General features: G+C 41.6%; 1 protein-coding gene across 1 annotated transcript in view; it reads left to right on the top strand.

The window, feature by feature from the left end:
* The window catches only part of KCNH8 (potassium voltage-gated channel subfamily H member 8), a 287,674-nt gene that overhangs the window by 243,136 nt on the left and 24,337 nt on the right, over positions 1-20,201 (top strand). Inside the window, exons 12-15 of the mRNA XM_008072479.1 lie at positions 8,856-8,894; positions 12,541-12,899; positions 16,141-16,247; positions 19,171-19,247. Of these exons, the coding sequence (XP_008070670.1) occupies positions 8,856-8,894; positions 12,541-12,899; positions 16,141-16,247; positions 19,171-19,247 (582 nt within the window). The remainder of the gene's footprint in view (positions 1-8,855; positions 8,895-12,540; positions 12,900-16,140; positions 16,248-19,170; positions 19,248-20,201) is intronic.

Here is a 20,201-nt window from a genome sequence, read left to right on the forward strand (position 1 = left end):
AGGCTGAACCACTGAGCCCGGCCCAGTTCATTTCTTTATAGAATATTCTACCTAATGTTGTGCAAAGAAACGTGTGTTTTGGGAGTATGGTATGATACCCTGTTTGCCAAGAAAGCGATTTGGGGGAAACTGGTATCTAAGAACTCTATAGCCTATTTGTTAAGAAATTCTTCATATTTATTAGTTTCAAGTTGAACCGATTCATCTGTGTGAATGTTAACATAACCACGACCTAGTTAAACAATTGACATAATGGCTGGACTTGGTGGCTCACACCTGTAATCACAGCACCCTGGGAGAGTGAGGCAGGAAGATTACTTGAGCCCAGGAGTTCGAGACCAGCCTGGACAGCATAGGAATAATTTTTCTCCACAAAAAATAAAAATATTAGGCAGGTGTGGTGGCGCATGCCTTGGGAGCCTGAGGCAGAAGGATCACCAAGAGGCCAAGGTGTCCAGGAGGCCAAGGCTGCAGTGAGCTCAGATCATGCCCCTGCACTCCAGTCTGATCGACAGAGCGAGACCCCGACTCAAAACATAGCAAAACAAAATAATACAAAAATTGACATAAAATATCCTAATGCTCTTTTCCCCACACTCACGCAACTTAAAAACCTTTTTTCCCTATCATTATTTCAATAGTATTTAATTAATATTTATAAGCATAATTAATCTTGGTGCCACACACTGGAACAAGCACTTAGCAAATGTTAACAATGTGAGGGCATTTTCCACTCTAAATTCTCTGTGAGAATTCCTTGCAGATAATGAGGTTGAAGTGGTGAGAGGCTTACACTGTCCAACAGACTCTGAATGCCTTCTCTCTCCGGACAAGCAAGAGCCCTAGAAGGCGCGACACCATCTATCACAACCTGTCACCTCTGGTCATTAGGGCCAGAGGAAAGCAATGACAGAAGGGTTCCAAAGATTGTCTCGATGAGAGAATTGAGAGACAGGCACTACTGTTGTTGCTAATGGAATGGAAGGGGGGGATTGTCTTAAGAAGTCTTAATGTGTGAGTGGTCGGATGCATTCCACTGAAGGGTCTTGAGAGACACACACAAAGGTCAGAATCACAATTCCTTTCGGCTGTGGTGTTGCATTTCTCTTAATGTAACACAGCACCAGATGTAGCCAACTGTGTCTCCAAGGTTTGGTCCACTTGCACATGTATATCTCAAGTACTGTTCACCAGAGTTCCAGTTATTATCGTTTTGAGAGGAGGAAAGGAAAGGTCTCAGAATTCCGATTGTCAAGCCAGCTGGAGAATGTCGGGGACAATCAGAGACCACACGGCAGCAGAACCACATCAAGAAGAATCCTAGTCCCTGAATCTGCAGCTGGGTGCACATCAAACTGTAGAGGACTGAAAAATGAAGTCCTTTCGTGTTAAGTCGCTGAAAATTAGAGCCTATTTTCCTGCCTTATCCTAATTAATATGCTTCCCGATTACACAGTCAATTGACAGGACCAGAAAAATCTCAGCTATTAACCACTACTCTGCCCTGCCTTCTAAATGCGTCCCATGTCTGTGACACACAGACCTTTTATTGTGATATTCAGCGATGATGTTTTGGGTGCTTCCTATACTATGGGCTTGGTAGCTGATTCTCTGGCTCTAGCCATCAATGAATTCTAAATTCAGGACTCGATGACTTGGCTTGTGCTTTCTGTCAGAAGTGATAGTATTTACCTAGAGAAAGAGGATTCTCCTCTAAATCTTAATATTTTGTCTTGACCTCAAGGCTCTGGGAAGTGTCAAAATCATTAGTTCTTTTCGTTAAAAATCTATTTCTATTTCTAAGTCATCCAATAAGCAAAGGAAACAGAAATTGTATTACTTGAGGTTTCAGACCAGCCTCAAAAAAAATCTCTTCGAGCCGGGCTCGGTGGCTCAGCCTGTAATCCCGCACCTTTGGGAGGCGGAGGTGAGTGGATTGCCTGAGTCCGCGGGTTCGAGACCCGCCTGGGCAGTGAGACCTCATCTCTACAATAAATCAAAAAAATCAGCCGGGTGTGGTGACGCATGCCTGTAGTTCCGACTACTCGGAAGGCTGAGGTGGAAGGATTGCCGGAGCCCAGCAGGTCGAGGCTGTGGTGGCCGGGAGTGGCCACTGCACTCCAGTCTGGGTGACAGAGTGAGACTCCAACTCAAAAAAAAAAAAAAAAATCTCTTCTCTAGATTAAGCAGTGGCAAAATCTCATATTGTTTAGGTGAAAATTAATACTCCCTTATCCAAAGCCTATCCTTTCTCCAGGGGTTTCTGTTTCCTGTACCCATCTACCACCCGCCATGAGTGTCACTACTTATGGGCACCTCCACTTGAATCCACAAGAGAATGGAGCTGATCAGAGATGAAAGTGAACCCCGTTGATTGCTACTTGCCTCCATTATATGCAAATTATCTATGACTTTGCAGGGGTGGGCATCCTAACTATGCGACTTATGGGGTTATTTATATCTGTCACTCATATTCTCTTCAGCCCACGCAGCCACCAACACTAGTTATGTTGCTGTCCAATGAACAAGACAAAATACAGAATCATCTCTTTTTCTGAATGAGGACACATGTTCCCCCAATCCGCTTTGGGACTTAATCAGCATGTCATTATTAATGAAGCAGAGGATACTGTGAATCAGCCAGAAAGAAGAATCTCATAATATGCATCTCATTTCCCAAGTGAGCTTTCAGCTGTAGATAACATTCCTGCTAGAGCACTTAGGGTCTTATGAGAGTCCATGTGGAGAGGATATTTTCAGACTCACTCAAGGGCTTGTCAGTTCTGACCTATGGCCCGAGAAAATAATGAAAATAGATTTCCTGCCTACCTTGGGCCACTGGTCCACTAGCTGATGGTTGAGGATCTGTACGTCCATGCTGTGGGATCCCTGACATTTGTTTCTTTCCTGCTTTGCATTAGTGAACTTCTTGGAGGCCCAGCCTCTTCAAAGGAGTTTGAGAGTGAAGGAAGTTTAATGGTACTGCCTCACCTTGACTGAAAAACCACTCGAGATCCTTCTAAAGGCAGAGCATCCCGTGAAACGCTGAACCCCAAACCTTGTTGCCATAGAACCATCTGTCAGAATTCCGAGACGTTTAATGAGTGGGTGAAATGGGTGAGAGAAATCAAAGGACTCTCTTTCTAACTAAAAGAGTTGGTGGAATAGCAGGGAAATTTACCATTGAGGAATTTAAGAACTTAAGGGAAAAAATGAGTTGAATGGCCAAGGTCAGGTATGAGCCTATGAAAGCTCTTATAGAAATGTCTTCATTCAGTGAAATAAAGACTTTAGAAAACACAATGGCACTTTTCACATCTAAAATTACTATTGCTGTGCCTGGTGTGTTTGCTTTCCATTTGCAATTCAAGTAGAATGTTGAGGCCTTCTCTCCGCAGTTAAAAAAAAGGTTTTGAATTTGTTTTGCTTTTTTGTTGCAGATAGTATGAGTACTAAGAGGCTATTTTTTTCTCTGTCTGGTTCTCCATGCCAAGAGTAGTGCTTTTCCAACTTAAGAGTCCTCCCTCTCAATTTCCACTGCACTCACAGAGAGAGAGAGAGAGAGAGAGAGAGAGAGAGAGAGAAAGAGAGAGAGAGAGAGCAATTTAGGTGGCTACAATGGCAGGAAAAAGGAGAAGAAAATCTATGTGCAAACTTCATAAAACAACTGACCATGGCTGACAATGTATTTCCTTCCCAGTCTACAAGGTTATAAAGCCTTACTTCTGTTTATAACCTCTTGCCAAGGCAAATCCTTATCATCCACACCTGGTTTCTTCCATCCTAGCAGTTCAAAGGTTGCAGTTCTAAGGTCTGAGTGGGTTGACCCAGAAGTCTCACTCTGTCACCCAGACTGGAGTGCAGTAGCCGCTCCCGGCCACCGCAGCCTTGACCTGCTGGGCTCCGGCGATCCTTCCGCCTCAGCCTTCCGAGTAGTCAGAATTACAGGCGTGCGCTACTACGCCCAGCTAACTTTTTTGATTTATTGTAGAGATGAGGTCTCGCCTGCCCAGGCAGGTCTCGAACCCGCGGGCTCAGGCAATCCACTCACCTCAGCCTCCCAAAGGTGCAGGATTACAGGCTGAGCCACCGAGCCCAGCTAAGACTTCATTTTTTATTTGTAAAAATTCATGCCATGCAAGTGTAATTGTACTACTTGGATATATTGTGTAGTGTTGAATCAAGGCTTTTATTGTATCTATCAGTTGAATAATGCACATTGCACCCATTAAGCAATTTGCTTTCATTCCTCCACCCACCCCGAGACTTTATTTCAATGACCTCTATTTCTTCTCTTCTGTCTGGTTTACTTCCTTTCTATTTTGCCAGCTTCTATAACTCTAGCCCTAAAAAAAATTATCTCCATTAGAGATGACCACAAGTTCTTCTTGTCTAAAGCAGCAGTCTCCAACCCCTGAGCCACAGACCAGTACTGGGCCATGGTCTGTTAGGAGCGGGACCACACAGCCCAGAAGGTGAGCCAGCAGGCAAGCAGAGCTCCACCTTCTGTCACATCAGTGGCGGAATAAGATTCTCATGCATGTGCAAACCCTACCATGAACTGTGTATGTGACTGGTGAATTCCACCCCCACATCCATGGGAAATTGGTTTTCCATGAAAACAGTCCCTGATACCCAAAAATTGGGGACCGCTGATCGAAAGGGTATAAAAATTTTATGTGGAGGAAACTTAGTGCATAAGATTACCCTTCCCAAAACTTTTAAGACCTTTGCATTCTCTTCTAGTTGCTGGAACCAGGAAATGGCATCAACCTTTCACCTGAAAGTTGTATACATGCATTCCCCCGCCCCCCAGGAGAGAATGCTATAATGCGTCAGATTTCCAGAAAAACCTGTGACCCAGAAAGGTTAAGGCAATGTTTGAGTAAGCCAGTATCATGAACTTTTGGGATTTGCTTTACCACAATCATTAAAACCCCATGCTGCTAGGCCCCAACAGACAAACAATACCAAAATAGAGTCCCTCGTGCTAAACGTGACATAATCAAACCGAAACATTAAGAAAGCAGGTAGGTCCTAAAACAGGCTGGGTCTGGTTTTTCCCCTATAAACGGGAGATTCCAACACAAAAAGTTGCCCTCTAATAAATCGCTTACAAAAGAGTCACCTAAAGCTCTTGTTTCCACCTTACAAAATCCACTGTTCCACCACTTCCTAGTAGGATTTGAGACCAAGTACATTTATGATAGTGACAAAGTGGCATCAATGCCTAAAATTTTGGTCTATCTCTCAAACTTTAGAGGGTGACCAAAAGAAGGGAATTGTTAATTTAGAAGTTTGGTCCAAGGCTAGCCCTTGCATACTTAGTGTTTGTAACTGTTCACGTAGTGACCTGTCACCTAACTGGATATGTGTAGACAGACTAATCTACTCTTGTGCCAGTCACCAAGTTTTGGCCAATCAAAAGTGCCCAGCTGTTCCAACCAGGTTCAAATAAGGCCGATGCTGAGCTGTACCCAGCCTGGCTGTCTGGTCATTTCTGTCCCTCACTTCCGGTTTCTGTGAGTCACTTTCCTTTCCATCACTGGTCATTCGGGAGACTCTCTGAGCCTGAAGTCTCTCTGACTCTGCTCTGGTTCGAAAGGCTTCCCTGTTCATGAATTCTTTGCTCAGTTAAACTCTGTTCATAAAAACAAAATTAAATTAAAAACCTGTGCTGAATTAAATTCCATAATACAGCAGATATATATATTCTTTCAGCCCAAGAAATAGCATTTGCTGCTGGAAGAAGCAACTCACAGAGCTTATGGTTCCTGCAAAGAACCCTGGGAGTCAGGATACATGCCCTGTGGTCAAGGGTCTGTTGCCAAGTTGGTGGATGAAGCAGGTCAGAAATCTCACCTCCCTGGGCCACATCACTGAAGTCAAAGTGTTGGACTAACTCTGGCTTCAACTCTGACCTGGGGACCTTTGAAAATTTCTAAATCACTGGGCTCCACCCACCACCAACTGAAAGAGACTCACTGAAGGTGCCATGCTGAAATCTTATTTTTTTAACCCCTCTCCCATCTAGAAAAAAAAAATGCAGCTCGCTGCCACATACATTTTATTTTATATAAACACGCTTTTTCAAGTTGAATCAAATCTGACTAGTTGTCAATGAGAAAATAAAATAGGAAGACTGTTCTTGGAGTTATTTCTAAACAGAACCTGTCTCTAATCTTAATGAAACAGATGCATGTCATGATCAGTGCTTGATAATGTTTTTGGTATGGTAAGATTCAAAGCATAGAGCAACACAAAGCGGAACATCACACGGAAATACCACTACTAAACACAGAATGTTGTAAATAGAATGATGTCATTTGTTCCCCAAAACTATTGACATATGAGAGCAATGTGAAAATAATAATATAGCAGATATTTTGTGGCAAACTTTGGGGGTAATCCACAAGTTATCTTGGGGTAAATGCTACAGGCACAGGCACTGCTAGCGAGTATTCTCAGGGAAAATGAGAAGAGGGTTAAAGAAAGCATCTCAAGACACTCTATTCTCTGCCAAGTAGAGAAATCATCACAGTAGACACTGTAGGGTCACTTCTAGCTTCAATGCTGAGTTCCCATCAAACTAATATTCTCTGGACTCAGCAGAATCTGGATCAATATGAAGGGTTAGTCATCAAAATGAATATACATAAAATAGTACCCTTTTTAACATAAATGATTAATGCTATATGTAAATGAAATGATTCAGAGAGTTAATCACAGTGCTGGGAAATTATTAATCATATATCGCATTATATGCAATGATATATATGTGTGTCTGTGTATATATAATATACTTGATTCTGCTTGACTCTTAACTATTAGTGAGTTTGGCAAAAGGTGAGATAGGGTTACTTTGAGTAATCAGACATCAAAAATAAAAGAAAGAAAAATATATTGCATGACAAATATTTTAAAATATATTATTGAATTTAAACCTCTTACAGCCAATACTGTGTTCATTTTCTAGTTTGGTCTCTTACTATCTTGCACCCATGACCAAATCACTTAACTCTGCCTAGGCCATTTTGTTTCTCTTCTGCAAAGTGGAAAATACCTGCCTCACAGCATCACAATGAGAACAAATCCACATAATGCCCGAGAAATACTTCTCAAAGTGCTTGTCACGTGATTTGATTAATTGACACAGGAGAGGATAATGATAACTGGTGCTGGTTATGAGATGTTGCTATCCAAAGTGTGTCTCCTGGGTCAATAGTGTCAGTATTGCCTGGAAGCCAGCTGGAAATTCGGAATCTCAAGCCCCACTCCAGTTCTCCAGAGTGAGAACTTGCATTTTAACAAAATCTCTAAGTGAGTGATTGACGTGAACATATATGCTTGAGAAGGGTTAGCAAAGCAACCTTGGGACCCAGCAACTTGAAGAATTCATCTAGTAGTAAACCAGGGAGCTGGAAGCACACCCAAATCAGAGGAGGCCAAGGACAGCATTTGTCTCTTACACCTGTAAGAGCATCTTTGGCCTGGAGGCATTCAATCTCCTGAATCCCATGGTGATGCTCTCTCTCTAACCCAATCTGTAATTGAAGAGTTTTTTAAAACATGTTTTCGTGTCTACCAGAGTAACAAGAACACCATCATTTTGTTTTATTTTTCACATTTTTAATTATTCAGCTGTTTTATTTGTCACTGTTTAGGGAATCATCCCAAAACTTATGTCTACAATGCTTCTGATTAATGCATATTTAGGCAACTAAGCAGATGCAGAATGAGTTGATGGCTTTTATAAAATTAAACATTGATGAAACATATATTTGCACAGCAATAATGATGCCGGCATTTGTATAAAATAATAACAGATCTATTTCCCTAATCATCTAGAAAAAAAAAAACAAGGAGAGGGTGATGAATTGCCAGATATGTCTGGCTTACTAGGCAGATCATTTTCAAGTGCAAATTTTTTCATGTGAATAAAATTATGTTAATTTATAGCATTATTACCATATTAAAATGAAAGAAGTGTATTTGAGCAAACAACAATGTGGATATTATCAGTCGCTTGTTTCCAGGACATGTCATCATTTCCAGAGCGTCTTTGTACATCATGGAAGGCACGTGTTTTTAATACACTCCTCCACAGCACTGTAGTTAAATTTTATACAAGATGTGCCCTGAGTTCCAAGCTTACGTGGTTCTGAGATATACAACAGATGTGTCTTACAATTAATGCCATGTCACAGTTTGGTGAGCAGTGTCTATTTTTGCAATCAGTAGGATCTTAGATTCCATTAAATAGGGGTTTGGGATTCCCAGTCAACTTAGTCCTAATCCACAAGGAGCACCACAGTGAGTACAGTGTAAAACATCTGGAAGGAAACATCCCGCCTACCGGCACTCAAGAAAAAATGAGGGGTGGGGTGGAGAAATAGAAGGTAATGAGATTAAATAAGAAAAGAGTCCATACATTCCTATTTTTACAGAACCAGAGAGAAAAATCAGAGAAGATGAGAGAATTTAGCAGAAGAGCAGGAAAGAGAAGTAAGAAAGAGCATGAAGCATCAAGGTGGAAAGTAGAGCCAATAAGTCCACTCCTGTGGCCATTATTTCCCACGTATGGTTTCCTGTGGGAGACATTCCACTGGCTGCTCCTTGTCTCATGACACACTCTGGCCAGCAGTGGTCCTAGTAGTGAGTCCTAGTTCTTGGCACCTGGTAGAAGGTATTTCCTCTTCTGTAACCCACACAGGTAGATCATATCCGATTCCGTGCTCTGTCCCTCCCATACACACTCTACATTCTTCTCTTTTCACGACCTCTGACGTTCCCTTCAGTCTGAAACCACCAGGAGAGGCTTAAATGATTGTTAAAACTTCTATTTGTTCTTTCAGGTGATATCAAGATTATCGAACAAATCTACAGTCTCACAGGTATGGCTTTTGCTAAAGAGCACAATATTTATCTAAAATCTGGAGTATTTCCAAAACATCTGTCTTCCTGTTCAGAATTTCATGTATTTATTTTTTGCTTTCCCTGATTCACTTTCCAGTGAAAGATGTGGCAACTGACGTGCTTGCGTTTGGATATAGAGAAGTATTGAAACTCATATTGCAATGTTTGGATTTTATAGTTATTATTATAAAGCAATTTGTTACCCAAACCTGGCAAAAGTAGCAAAGTCCTGAGATGTTAATCTTGAAAGTACTTTCATTGTGTTTCAAAGCAGTAGTCAGTTTTTTTCTTGTGAGTATCCAAGTCCTTGAAATTACCCATAATGTTAAAAACATGGTTTATAGGTATCTAGCTTTCAAGTACCCTTCAATTTCACAGAAAAATTTCCCAAAGAAACAGTGATGTGTCAAATATATTAGCCGGACTTTTATTACTAATAATTCTGTGATGCAGGAACACGCTAATAGACCCAATTGTGTAACACCTTATGACGACACTGGTAATTTACTGAAGAGGATCGTAGAGGCATAAACAGGGTTTACAATGAATATTACACTGAAAAAGTTCTTAAAAGTTCTCAAAGCATCTCATTGTTTTCGATTAAGTTTCTCTCTGGCCCTTGTTGCTTTTTCCACCTTGCCTCTATAAAAGACCACAAGGAAAATGGTCTTTCTCTTCCAACTTTTCTCATCAGTCTTTCCTCACTACTGCCCTTTCCTGAGATCTCTGTACTCCCTTTGATAGTAAATGAAATTTAGCCTTTAACAAATTCTTTTATTTTAATTCCTCATCCTTTCACAGCACTCTGAAGATGAACATTCCTCCCCAATATACATCCTAAACTTTTCCCCCAAAACCCTTCTATTTAATGTAGCCTGAAGTTAATTAGCAAATTTAAAACCACCAGAATAACAGGAGTCTCAGGATAATAGATGTTTATTTCTCTCTCATTGGCAAGTCCAGAGAGGAAACTATGACAGCTTCAGTTCATCAGTAGGGTCTCAGATTCTTCGTTTTAACTTCATCGTCCTTAACACACAGCTTCCTTTACCCAAGAGCTCTTCATTCCCCAAGCTGGCTGCTGGACACACATTCATTTCAATCCATATCTTAGACTAGAAACCAAAGACAGAGGAAAGAGTGAGAGGGGCTTCTGTTTCTAGGAACCTTCCTAAAACTTCCCTAAAACCTGGTCCTGTATAGGCCATCATCCCATAACGTAGCCTCCTGGCCAGACCCGATGGCAGGGGAAACTGAGAAAGGTGATCTTTGGGCAGCATGCATTGCTAAGAGTTCTGTTGACTAAGAGAGAAGGAGAGGTTACATAAAAAGAGGTAACGGACACTCTCCATAGCACCTGTCATATACAAGGCTTTCATTTTCTTTACAATCATCATCACTGCGTGGGCAAGCATTTATTAAAACCTTTCTTTGCACATTGCTAAGTGCACATCTAATATCCACCTCACACCATTCCTAAATTACCGGTGAGAAAACCAAGACCTAATCATCATATTACGTGACCAAAGCTACAGCTAGTAAGTCGCAGGACTTTTAGCACCGTGTAATGGAAAGTTCGTGCATTCAACCACTAGATTTTTTTCTCTGTCTTTGTTAGTCAAGACAGGTTCGATGGAATCTAGTCATGTGGGAGTTTGAAGCAGCAAAGTGTCATGAGCCCAATTCCAGATTCCTTTAACTATGAGCATAAGAGCTTCATTGCCCTCCTGAAAGCACTAGCCAGGAAGAGAATGAAGGGATAGATCAGCTGAGAAAGGAGAGAGCTGTGCATATAATAGGTGAATCCCGTTGCGTGGCAGAAGCAGGTGTTTGTATATAGACGGCCCGAAAAAGGCAGCCAGCACTTCTCGCAAAGGATAACGTGAGACCAGGTGTCTAATAATCTAATAAATTTAGGTCCCATGATGATGGCCCCAATGATGGTAGGTGGAGTAATTCATTCTTAGTATATGCAACGTCTGTGCCTTGATTGCAAGAGTCAGTATCTAAGCAGGGAGGAACCAGATCTCTAATGACAAAATGGACGCATGAAATTTAGACAAACTTGAAGAAGTACAAATACGTGATGGGTTATTAGCCAGAAGCTGCTATTAAAGCTGATGGAGGCTTCTTGAAACAAAGGAATGATTAACTTGCCAATATACATGTACACTGAATTCTAATTAGAGAATGTGCTCCTTGTTTCTCATTTCTGTGATAAGTTTGCCCTGTTGTGTCTTTAGTTGAGTAAACTAATTTTTCTATTCCACAATGCTAGTTTACAAATGTTTCCCTGCAATGCCATGTGGGCCCAATTTTTGTTAAAAGCACATCATTTTAAATGCTGTGAAAGACAAAAAACAAACACATGAAAGCAACATTGTGACTATCTCTATTAAGAATGTATAGCTTCATCATTAATTAAAATAAGCACATGGATTTGGAAAGATGAGTCTAGAAATGCCATTTCCTCAAGAAATATTGAGCCATTAAGATTAAAATGCCAAAGAAAAACCACTTTATGAGTAAATCAAATATTTCACTTGGCGCCTATGGCCTAAACCAAATAGGCTTTTGCCTGTAAGTCACCACAGTTTTTTGTTAGATCTATTATTATACCTGTAATAAATAGAGCAAAATCCATGTACACCCATGAACCAACTGTTCTCTGAAGTCAGAACCATGACAGCTCATGAGATTTAAATAGTAATCTTAGGGATTTTCAGTCTGTGGTCTGCATTTCAAAAGAAGTCATTAATGAGAAGGTATAAACGATCGTGTCGTCAAAAGAAACATGAGCACTGACAAATGAATGGTCCTTTTGGGCAGAGAAGCCATGTCTGGCGCAGAGCAAGAAGCCCACCCTGTTGGGGCGACTCTGTTGAGTCAGCCTTGTATGCCTTCACTGCCCTGTCTCCCCATCATCACTCAGCCATCCTTTGCCATCCTCTCTCTTTCTTCTTCTTGGCCTGCAAAGTTGAATGATCCCAGTCAGGAGTCCGCGGGTGCTAGGATGGCTTTTGGCAAGACTATATTTCCTTCCTTCCACAAAGTTCCTCAAAGGGAGCAGACCAGGTGGTTGGTTTCATTTCCAGTGACTTGTGGGAACAAAGGGAGCAGGAAGCAGAGTAGCTGAGGACACGTCTGATCTTCCATTGATGTGATCCAAAATAGAAAAGGTTTTTATTCTCAAGGATAAAGTAATTTTTCTGGTGGATCACGTACTTTTAAATAACAAGGCCTTAGACCCCTCCCCCCATTAAAATTGTGTCTTTGTTCCTAAGAGCACACCATCATATACCATCGCAGGGTGATTAAAATCTAGATACAAGACTGGTCACATGCACCTTTCACACAGATCTCCACCAAGACAGTTTAAAAGACCAAGAGAAGGGTTGGAGGTTAAAATCAAGAAAGCAGGAGGGTCACGTGGGGGAATATCGGAAGTGTAAAGACTCTTAACCCCTGAAAAAATAATGGCAAAATCTGCAAAGACGTCAGTTTTAGTGAAAAGTCAAGTCCCTGGAAGACTTGACTTTGTTCCACTGGGCCCTCCAGCATGAATGATGTGCCTCTTGGAAGGCTTTTACAGTCTGTACTAATCTGCATTATCCTCTGTTTTAGTCAGAGCCCAAGGGAAATGGTAGCATCAACAAGAGACTCCCGTCCATCGTGGAAGACGAGGAAGAGGATGAGGATGGGGAGGAAGAGGAGACAGCCTCCCTCTCTCCCATCTACACAAGGGGATCTTCCTCTTCGCGCAGCAAGAAGGTTGGAAGCAATAAAAGCTATCTAGGCCTAAGCTTAAAGCAACTGGCCTCGGGAACGGTGCCATTTCACTCACCTATCCGAGTCTCCAATTCCAATTCCCCCAAAGCCAAACCGGAAGCTGACCCGCCCAACCATGGTAAAAGGAGAGAGAAGAACTTGAAACTGCAACTTAAAACTCTGAATAGCGCTGGACCCCCAGACCTCAGTCCAAGGTAAAATGTCATGTCATAAAACCCTTTCTTAGGTGAAAGTAGCTGCCTTTTGTGTAGTCTAGTACCTGCCTAGGAGATTATTCGGCCTTCTGGGCCTTTCCTAGGTTGAATTCTTCAGATTTCTAGAATTTCGTGCCGATTTTTTGAGTATATGGGCAAGTATGTGTGCAGAGTGGGAATTAATCATTTTAGTCCATGTTCTCAAGAGGGTCTTTTAAGTGTTCAGAAGTCTTTCTCCACTCTTTCATTCATCTGGCTCTACTTATTACGTTAAATGCGTATTTCTGCGTTGTAGTTTTGTAATGTGTACATTCATAATGATAATAAAAGAGTTGGAACAAACATTACGAATGCTAATCCCTCGAAGCCTGATCTCACCAAAAGTTTCATGGAGCAAAGAATGGAAACGATGCAGGCAATGAAATGCTGGTTTTCATTTTCTACATTGCATTTGTCTTATCACTGTGGGTGACTGAAGCTTAGTTTTATTTCTGAACTCTTCAACAGGTAACATGACACGGCCCTATTTTTAGTTCTGAAAAATCACTTTAGAATCAAGTAAAGGTGATTGAAAGGGTTAAAAAATCCTGACTTGGAAAAAGAGAAAGAGGTCAGCTACAGTGCATAAAAGCCACAGCAAAATTATATAGTAGCTGATTGATAAATAAAAACAAGGGAAAATATTGAGTGCTTTCTATGTTTCATGTACTTTGCTAGATCATTTCACATTTCCTATTGCATTTACCCTTCTTAGAATCCCAAAAAGTTATCCATTTTATCTCTATTATAAAATTGTAAGAACTGAAACTCAAAAAGTTAAATACTCTGTCCAAGATCTCAGAGATATTGAGTACTAAAAGCAATGCTCCACGTCTGTTTTTCTACTTGAAAAACAAGTGATCTTGCTGATACACTGTATATTTGTTCATTCATCTGAAGAACATACTTACCCATTAAAAGAGACTATTAAGAAAAAATAAGCAAGGACAGTTAGTGAAAAGTAGGCGGAAGGCAAATTTTCAAGAATTCAGTTGAAGATGGTACTTTGAAAAGTTTTTGTCAGCCAGGCTTGGTGGCTCAGCCTGTAATCCTATGCTTTGGGAGGCCGAGGTGAGTGGATTGCCTGAGCCCGCGGGTTTGAGACCCCCCCTGGGCAACTTGGCGAGACCTCATCTCTACAACAAATAAAAAAATCAGCCCGGTGTGGTAGCGTGCACCTGTACTTCCAGCTACTCGGAAGGCTGAGGCGGAAGGATCACCAGAGCCCAGCAGGTCGAGGCTGCGGTGGCCGAGAGCGGCCACTGCACTCCAGTCTGAGCGACAAAGTGAGGTTCCAACTCAAAAAAAAAAGGTTTTTTTCTAAACTTATACTAAAATTAAAAATAATAAATTGTAAATAGGAGGAGATTGTATTGGAGCTAGGAAAAAAAAGTTAGGTACAATACGTTCCTACATTTGTAAAGAATATATATTCTTTTATATACAGGAAAAGATTTTGAGGACATACACCAAAATATTGACTGTAGCAGTAGGTCACAGGTGATTTTTATTTTCTGACTTTTTTGTTATCTGTTTAAAATTTCTCAATAAACTTGTATTTTGTTTCAATAATGAGTGAATTAGATATTATTTACCAAGGAAAGAAGACTAAAGTCCTGATAGTAATTTAAATATAATTATTTAACTCTCACATTTAGAATTTTGCCCGTCTAGAGTGGAGGTGTCATCAAATTTATTTTCTATGATGTTAATGATGAACATTGACCATTACATTAAAACATTTTTTTCTTGGGTAGAATGGTGATTTAATATAAATTTAGGTGGAAGGACTTCTGTTTCTTAAAGTTTTTAATCTGAGAATAAATAGAAGAGCCTTGACCTACAGCATTGTGATTGGGTAGTAATATAGTGTGAGCTAAAATTGTGAATCTCATATGTAATTTTAAATTTTCTAGTAGCTACATTTTTAATGTGCAAAAAACAGTGAAATTTCAATAACATATTTTATTTGACCCAATATATTCCAAATATTTTAAATGTGGGTAATAGAAAAATAATTAACGAAATAATTTGGGGGGGTTGTTTTGTTTTGTTTTTGGTGGTGTTGTTTTACAAACTCTTCAAAACCCACTGTGTACTTCGTTCTGACAGCACATCTCAATTTGCAGGAACCACATTTCAGGTACTCAATGGCCATGTAAGGATAATGGTTGCATATTGAATAGCACAGCTCCAGAGTATGGGGGCCAGGGGGAGACTCAATAAAACCCCAGAATTTATTTCTTAAAAAAGTTGTAGCCAGGCTCGGTGGCTCAGCCTGTAATCCCGCGCCTTTGGGAGGCCGAGGTGAGTGGATTGCCTGAGCCCGCAGGTTTGAGACCCGCCTGGGCAGCAAGACCTCATCTCTACAATAAATAAAAAAATCAACCGGGTGTGGTAGCGCATGCCTGTAATTCTGGCTACTGGGAAGGCTGAGGCGGAAGGATCTCCGGAGCCCAGCAGATCGAGGCTGCGGTGGCCGGCAGTGGCCACTGCACTCCAGTCTGGGCGACAGATGAGACTCCAACTTAAAAAAAAAAAAAAAAAAAGTTGTGTGTTTATTCTTACGTGTTTCAACTTCAGTCACCTTCCAAGTACTCTCCATTTGACTTGGCACATCTATCAAGACTCTTTTTCTGCTGCTCAAAACAGTTTTTGAATGTGTCCGTTGTGATACCTTTGAGTGCTTCTGCTGTTTTTTGTTTCACCTCTTCCACATCGGCAAAGTATTTTCCTCTGAGGACTTTTTTCATCCAGGGAAACAAGAAGAAAATTTCTCAGGGCAAGACTGGGTGAATAGGAAGGGTGGGGCATGGGGGTTGTGCCATTCGGGTCAAAAACTGCTGAACACTCAGTGTGGTGTGAACAAGCGCACTCATTAATCACCCATCATGAAATGGGCAAACACACTGAAAGAATCTCCAAAAACAATTTCACTGAAGCAGAATGCAGTCTCTCACAACAACGCTAGCTGGTACACGAATGCAAGTGGTTTCCAAGAACACTTAGCTAGCGAGGAAAGCCTGTTCTACAAGGTGCCTGCCCGCCAAAAGATAATTCTGGGGTTTTTTGGGTGGGTGGGGCGAGTCCCAACTTATATTTAGAATTTAGAAATTTAGCACAACATTTTTAAAAGTCTTCTAGAAATACTATAATCCATGAGTATAAATACACAACCAACAAATTTCCTTCCTCTTAATAGGATTGTTGATGGAATTGAAGATGGAAACAGCAGTGAAGAAAGTCAGACTTTTGATTTTGGCTCTGAACGAATCAGAACAGAGGCCAGAATTTCTCCTCCCCTTGGAGGTAAGCACAATATTTAGTCTTCTCTCAAGGGGCAATATTTCTTTTCAATGAATTGTAATGTTTGGCGTTGGCAAATGTTTTGCCTTCCTGTTCTCAGAATAGTCTCCATGTGATAGCACTTTATGAATTTGACTAGAATTTGTTCCAGCTTTAAGTTCCTAAGATATCGTTTGCCAATATTCCTATATCTGATCTAGAAGTCCTGCTACATAACACCTAAGGTAAGTGGTGTGTCAAGCAACTCAGCTTTCTGCTATAATCAGAGGGTGTCCATGTGTTCCTATTACAAATTTCAAATAATCCAGAACAACATTACCTAGAGGAAATGCTATGTAGGTGTGCACTCCAGGAACACTGGTTATGTTGAACCAATTTATTTGGTGGGAGGTATGTACTTGCTGTTTGTCAGAGAATAAGCAGCTTCAGAAGGGTGGAAGGATGTTGAAAATGATGGAGAACTCTATGAAACACTAACCTTTAGTGATGGTGATTTAATGTAAGGGTAACTCCAACCCAAGCCCAAGTCCCTCTTGCCTTTTCAATCTTGAAGAATTTGTCAACATGATGAAGACTAGAAATGACCAATTAGCTTTAAAGGAGACATGCCTGTATTTAATAAAGAGTAGTAGATGAGCCGGGCTCGGTGGCTCAGCCTGTCATCCCGCGCCTTTGGGAGGCTGAGGTGAGTGGATTGCCTGAGCCCACGGGTTCGAGACCTGCCTGGTCAGTGAGACCTCATCTCTACAATAAATAAAAAAATCAGTCGGGCGTGGTAGCGCGCGCCTGGAATTCCGGCTACTGGGAAGGCTGAGGCAGAGGGATCGCCGGAGCCCAGCAGGTCGAGGCTGCGGTGGCCGGGAGCGGCCACTGCACTCTAGTCTGGGCAACAGAGTGAGACTCCAACTCAAAAAAAAAAAAAGAGTAGTGAATGGCTGTTAAGTAGGCAGAGGCAATACAAAACAATAACCAGCAAACTACCAGAGGCAAGACCAGTGATCCCCACCCACCCTCTCCTCTTCCCACCAAGTCCTAACATCCTTGTGTTAGGCTCTTCTGTTAATTAGCAAATCTCTTTATGAACAAATTCAAAGTCCAAGAGAAGCATTTGGATGTATGGTTCTGGGGTTTCTCTGTTGAGTAGAAACCAGTATTTCATCTAAATTAACCCTTTCCAGCACTCACCATCGTCTGAGGAAACCGAAAGGTCCTTGTAAGACTCCCTGACTGAGAGAGGAGGAGTGTGACCTTGGTGTATTAATTCGATTGATTTACATATATTGATATTGCTCTCCCTTGGGGCAAGGGTCAAAGAGATCATGGCTATGGTCAAATTGTTGTATGTACAGTGAAAACTGGTGGTGTGTCTCGGTTGGACGTCTTCCTTTTTGGTTCATCTGCAAACGAGAACCTCACCATTTCCATTCACCTACTTTTTATTTTTTTTTTTTGAGTTGGAGCCTCACTCTGTCACCCAAACTGGAGTGCAGTGGCCGCTCCCGGCCACCGCAACCTCGACCTGCTGGGCTCTAGCGATCCTTCCGCCTCAGCCTTCTGAGTAGCCGGAATTACAGGCACACGCTACCACACCCGGCTGATTTTTTGATGTTACTGTAGAGATGAGGTCTCGCCTGCCCAGGCAGGTCTTGAACCCGCGGGCTCGGGCAATCCACTCACCTCAGCCTCCCAAAGGCATGGGATTACAGGCTGAGCCACCGAGCCCGGCCGTTCACCTATTTTTGGCTTTCTCTTGGCTTTCTCCTCTCCCTGATGGTGTTTCCTACCCCAATGTGCATCCATTAGAGCACAAGCTTTCTGTACTCAACCTCCATTGCCTCTGTCAGTTCCGTTCACAATTGTCATTACCGCCATCACATCCATTCTTACCTACATTACTACCAAAGTCTCTTCACTGTGCTCACATGGTTTCTATGCAGTGTAGACTTTTTTAAATGCACATTTATTTTCATTGTTCTACTCTTATGCATAAAATACTAAAATGTGTCCTATTGTTTTTAGTATGGAATTCAAACCTATTGCATGATTACTTTTTAAAATGTTTATTTTCTCTGTTAGAGTCTAAGCTCCAAGAGTGTCAATCATTCCTATTTTTTCTTTCCTTTCTCTGCTAAAAGAGGACTGGCCTATTGTGTATGAACTTCAATCATTCATTGAATGAATGGATCATCTCTGCAAAATAAGCTCTTATGACTCTGTTTTGGACTGCTTTAAATGACTTTTTCTTCTTCCACAAACAAGTTTTCTGCTCATAATTGACCAGAATTAGGGTGATCATATCATATTGTGTCAAATCTTTCCCACTTAGCTGGCTCTGACTTATCTGTACTTTTGTTCCTGACAAAAATGAATGTATTCATAAGAGTAAAGTAGAAAAAAAAAGTGGACAAGAGAGAACTACAAAATGAGAGAAATTGCCATTTAGAGTGACACAGGAAGAGACAGGAAGTCTGCAGTGGAGATTGGTACCTGAAGCAGAGTGGGGAGAAAATGTGCTTGGGGGCACAGGAATCCATGTTTGAAAAGGAAGTAGAGGAGAAAAGGAGCAGCCCTCTGCTGTGACTTGGACGCTGACTAGGAGACGTTTTTAGACATGGTGAAAGAAGGCAAGAGGTACCATCTTGGAACACGGTGGTGATTGTGTCCAGGGATATGGGAGATTTACCATGGACACATGCGACCACTGTGGTCACAATCACCACCATGTGGTATGCCTAGAGAGTCTATCAGGTCCACCCAGAAGAGTATAAGAAGCTTGTCATATCCCAGGAAGACAAAACCTATAGTGTACAGACATCAGAAGAGGTCAAAAGCAGTGTCTTGGTCTTCCTTCCATATTCCAGTTGCTCCAATCCTCAAATATAAGCTTTATGTCTAAAGGACTCATTCTGTGTGTGTCGCTTTTCAGACCCAGAGATTGGAGCTGCTGTTCTCTTCATCAAAGCAGAGGAGACCAAGCAGCAGATAAACAAACTCAACAGTGAGGTACGAAACACTTTCTTTGGTCGTGCTGGAGTGGTAAGAAGAGACACAGTCTTCATTACCCACAGAAGCAGTTTAATAGAGCAGTTACATACAGGCACTCTGGTGTCGGATCTTGACCCAGCCCCATACGAGTTGTGTGACCTCTGACAAGACCCTTACCCTCTCTCAAGCTCCATTTCCCGCTGCATAAGAAGGGAATAATAATAATGCCTGCCTTATATAGAATGGTATAATGAACACTGGAGACCCAGAAATGGGGGGCAGGTGGGAGGGGAAGAGAAATGGGGAGGGATTGTACCTATCGAGTACAATGTGCAATAGTGGGGTGACTTAAAGTTCAGTGTCTATATAGTGCATCCTTGTAATCAAAAACCGTTTGTACCCCTAAATCTATTGAAAACTGTCTTAAAGCTAAAAAGTAATAATAATGCCTGCCTTATAGCCCATTGTGAAATTAAGCAAGATAATCTAGGTTCATCATTTAGCATAAAGAAAGCAATAAAAGCCGGGCCGGTGGCTCAGCCTGTCATCCCGCGCCTTTGGGAGGCTGAGGTGAGTGGATTGCCTGAGCCCGCGGGTTCGAGACCCGCCTGGGCAACTTGGCGAGACCTCATCTCTACAATAAATCAAAAAATTAGCCGGGTGTGGTAGCACGTGCCTGTAGTTCCAGCCACATGAAAGGCTGAGGCGGAAGGATCGCCGGAGCCCAGCAGGTCGAGGCTGCGGTGGCCGGGAGCGGCCACTGCACTCCAGTCTGGGCGACAGAGTGAGACTCCGACTCAAAAAAAAAGAAAGCAATAAATAAGTAATTATTATGATTAGTGTCATAGACTATATCCATGCATGGTATTTGGTTTAATCAGTATTTTTCCAATTTTTTGTGACCTTCAATTTTTAATGCATACAAACATGATTATTAATCCACAGAAGAATGCTGTTTTTCAGAGTAGTCAA

Source organism: Carlito syrichta, unplaced genomic scaffold, assembly GCF_000164805.1.
Source record: "Carlito syrichta isolate Samal-C Ts95f unplaced genomic scaffold, Tarsius_syrichta-2.0.1 Scaffold315224, whole genome shotgun sequence".
Lineage (NCBI taxonomy): Eukaryota > Metazoa > Chordata > Mammalia > Primates > Tarsiidae > Carlito > Carlito syrichta.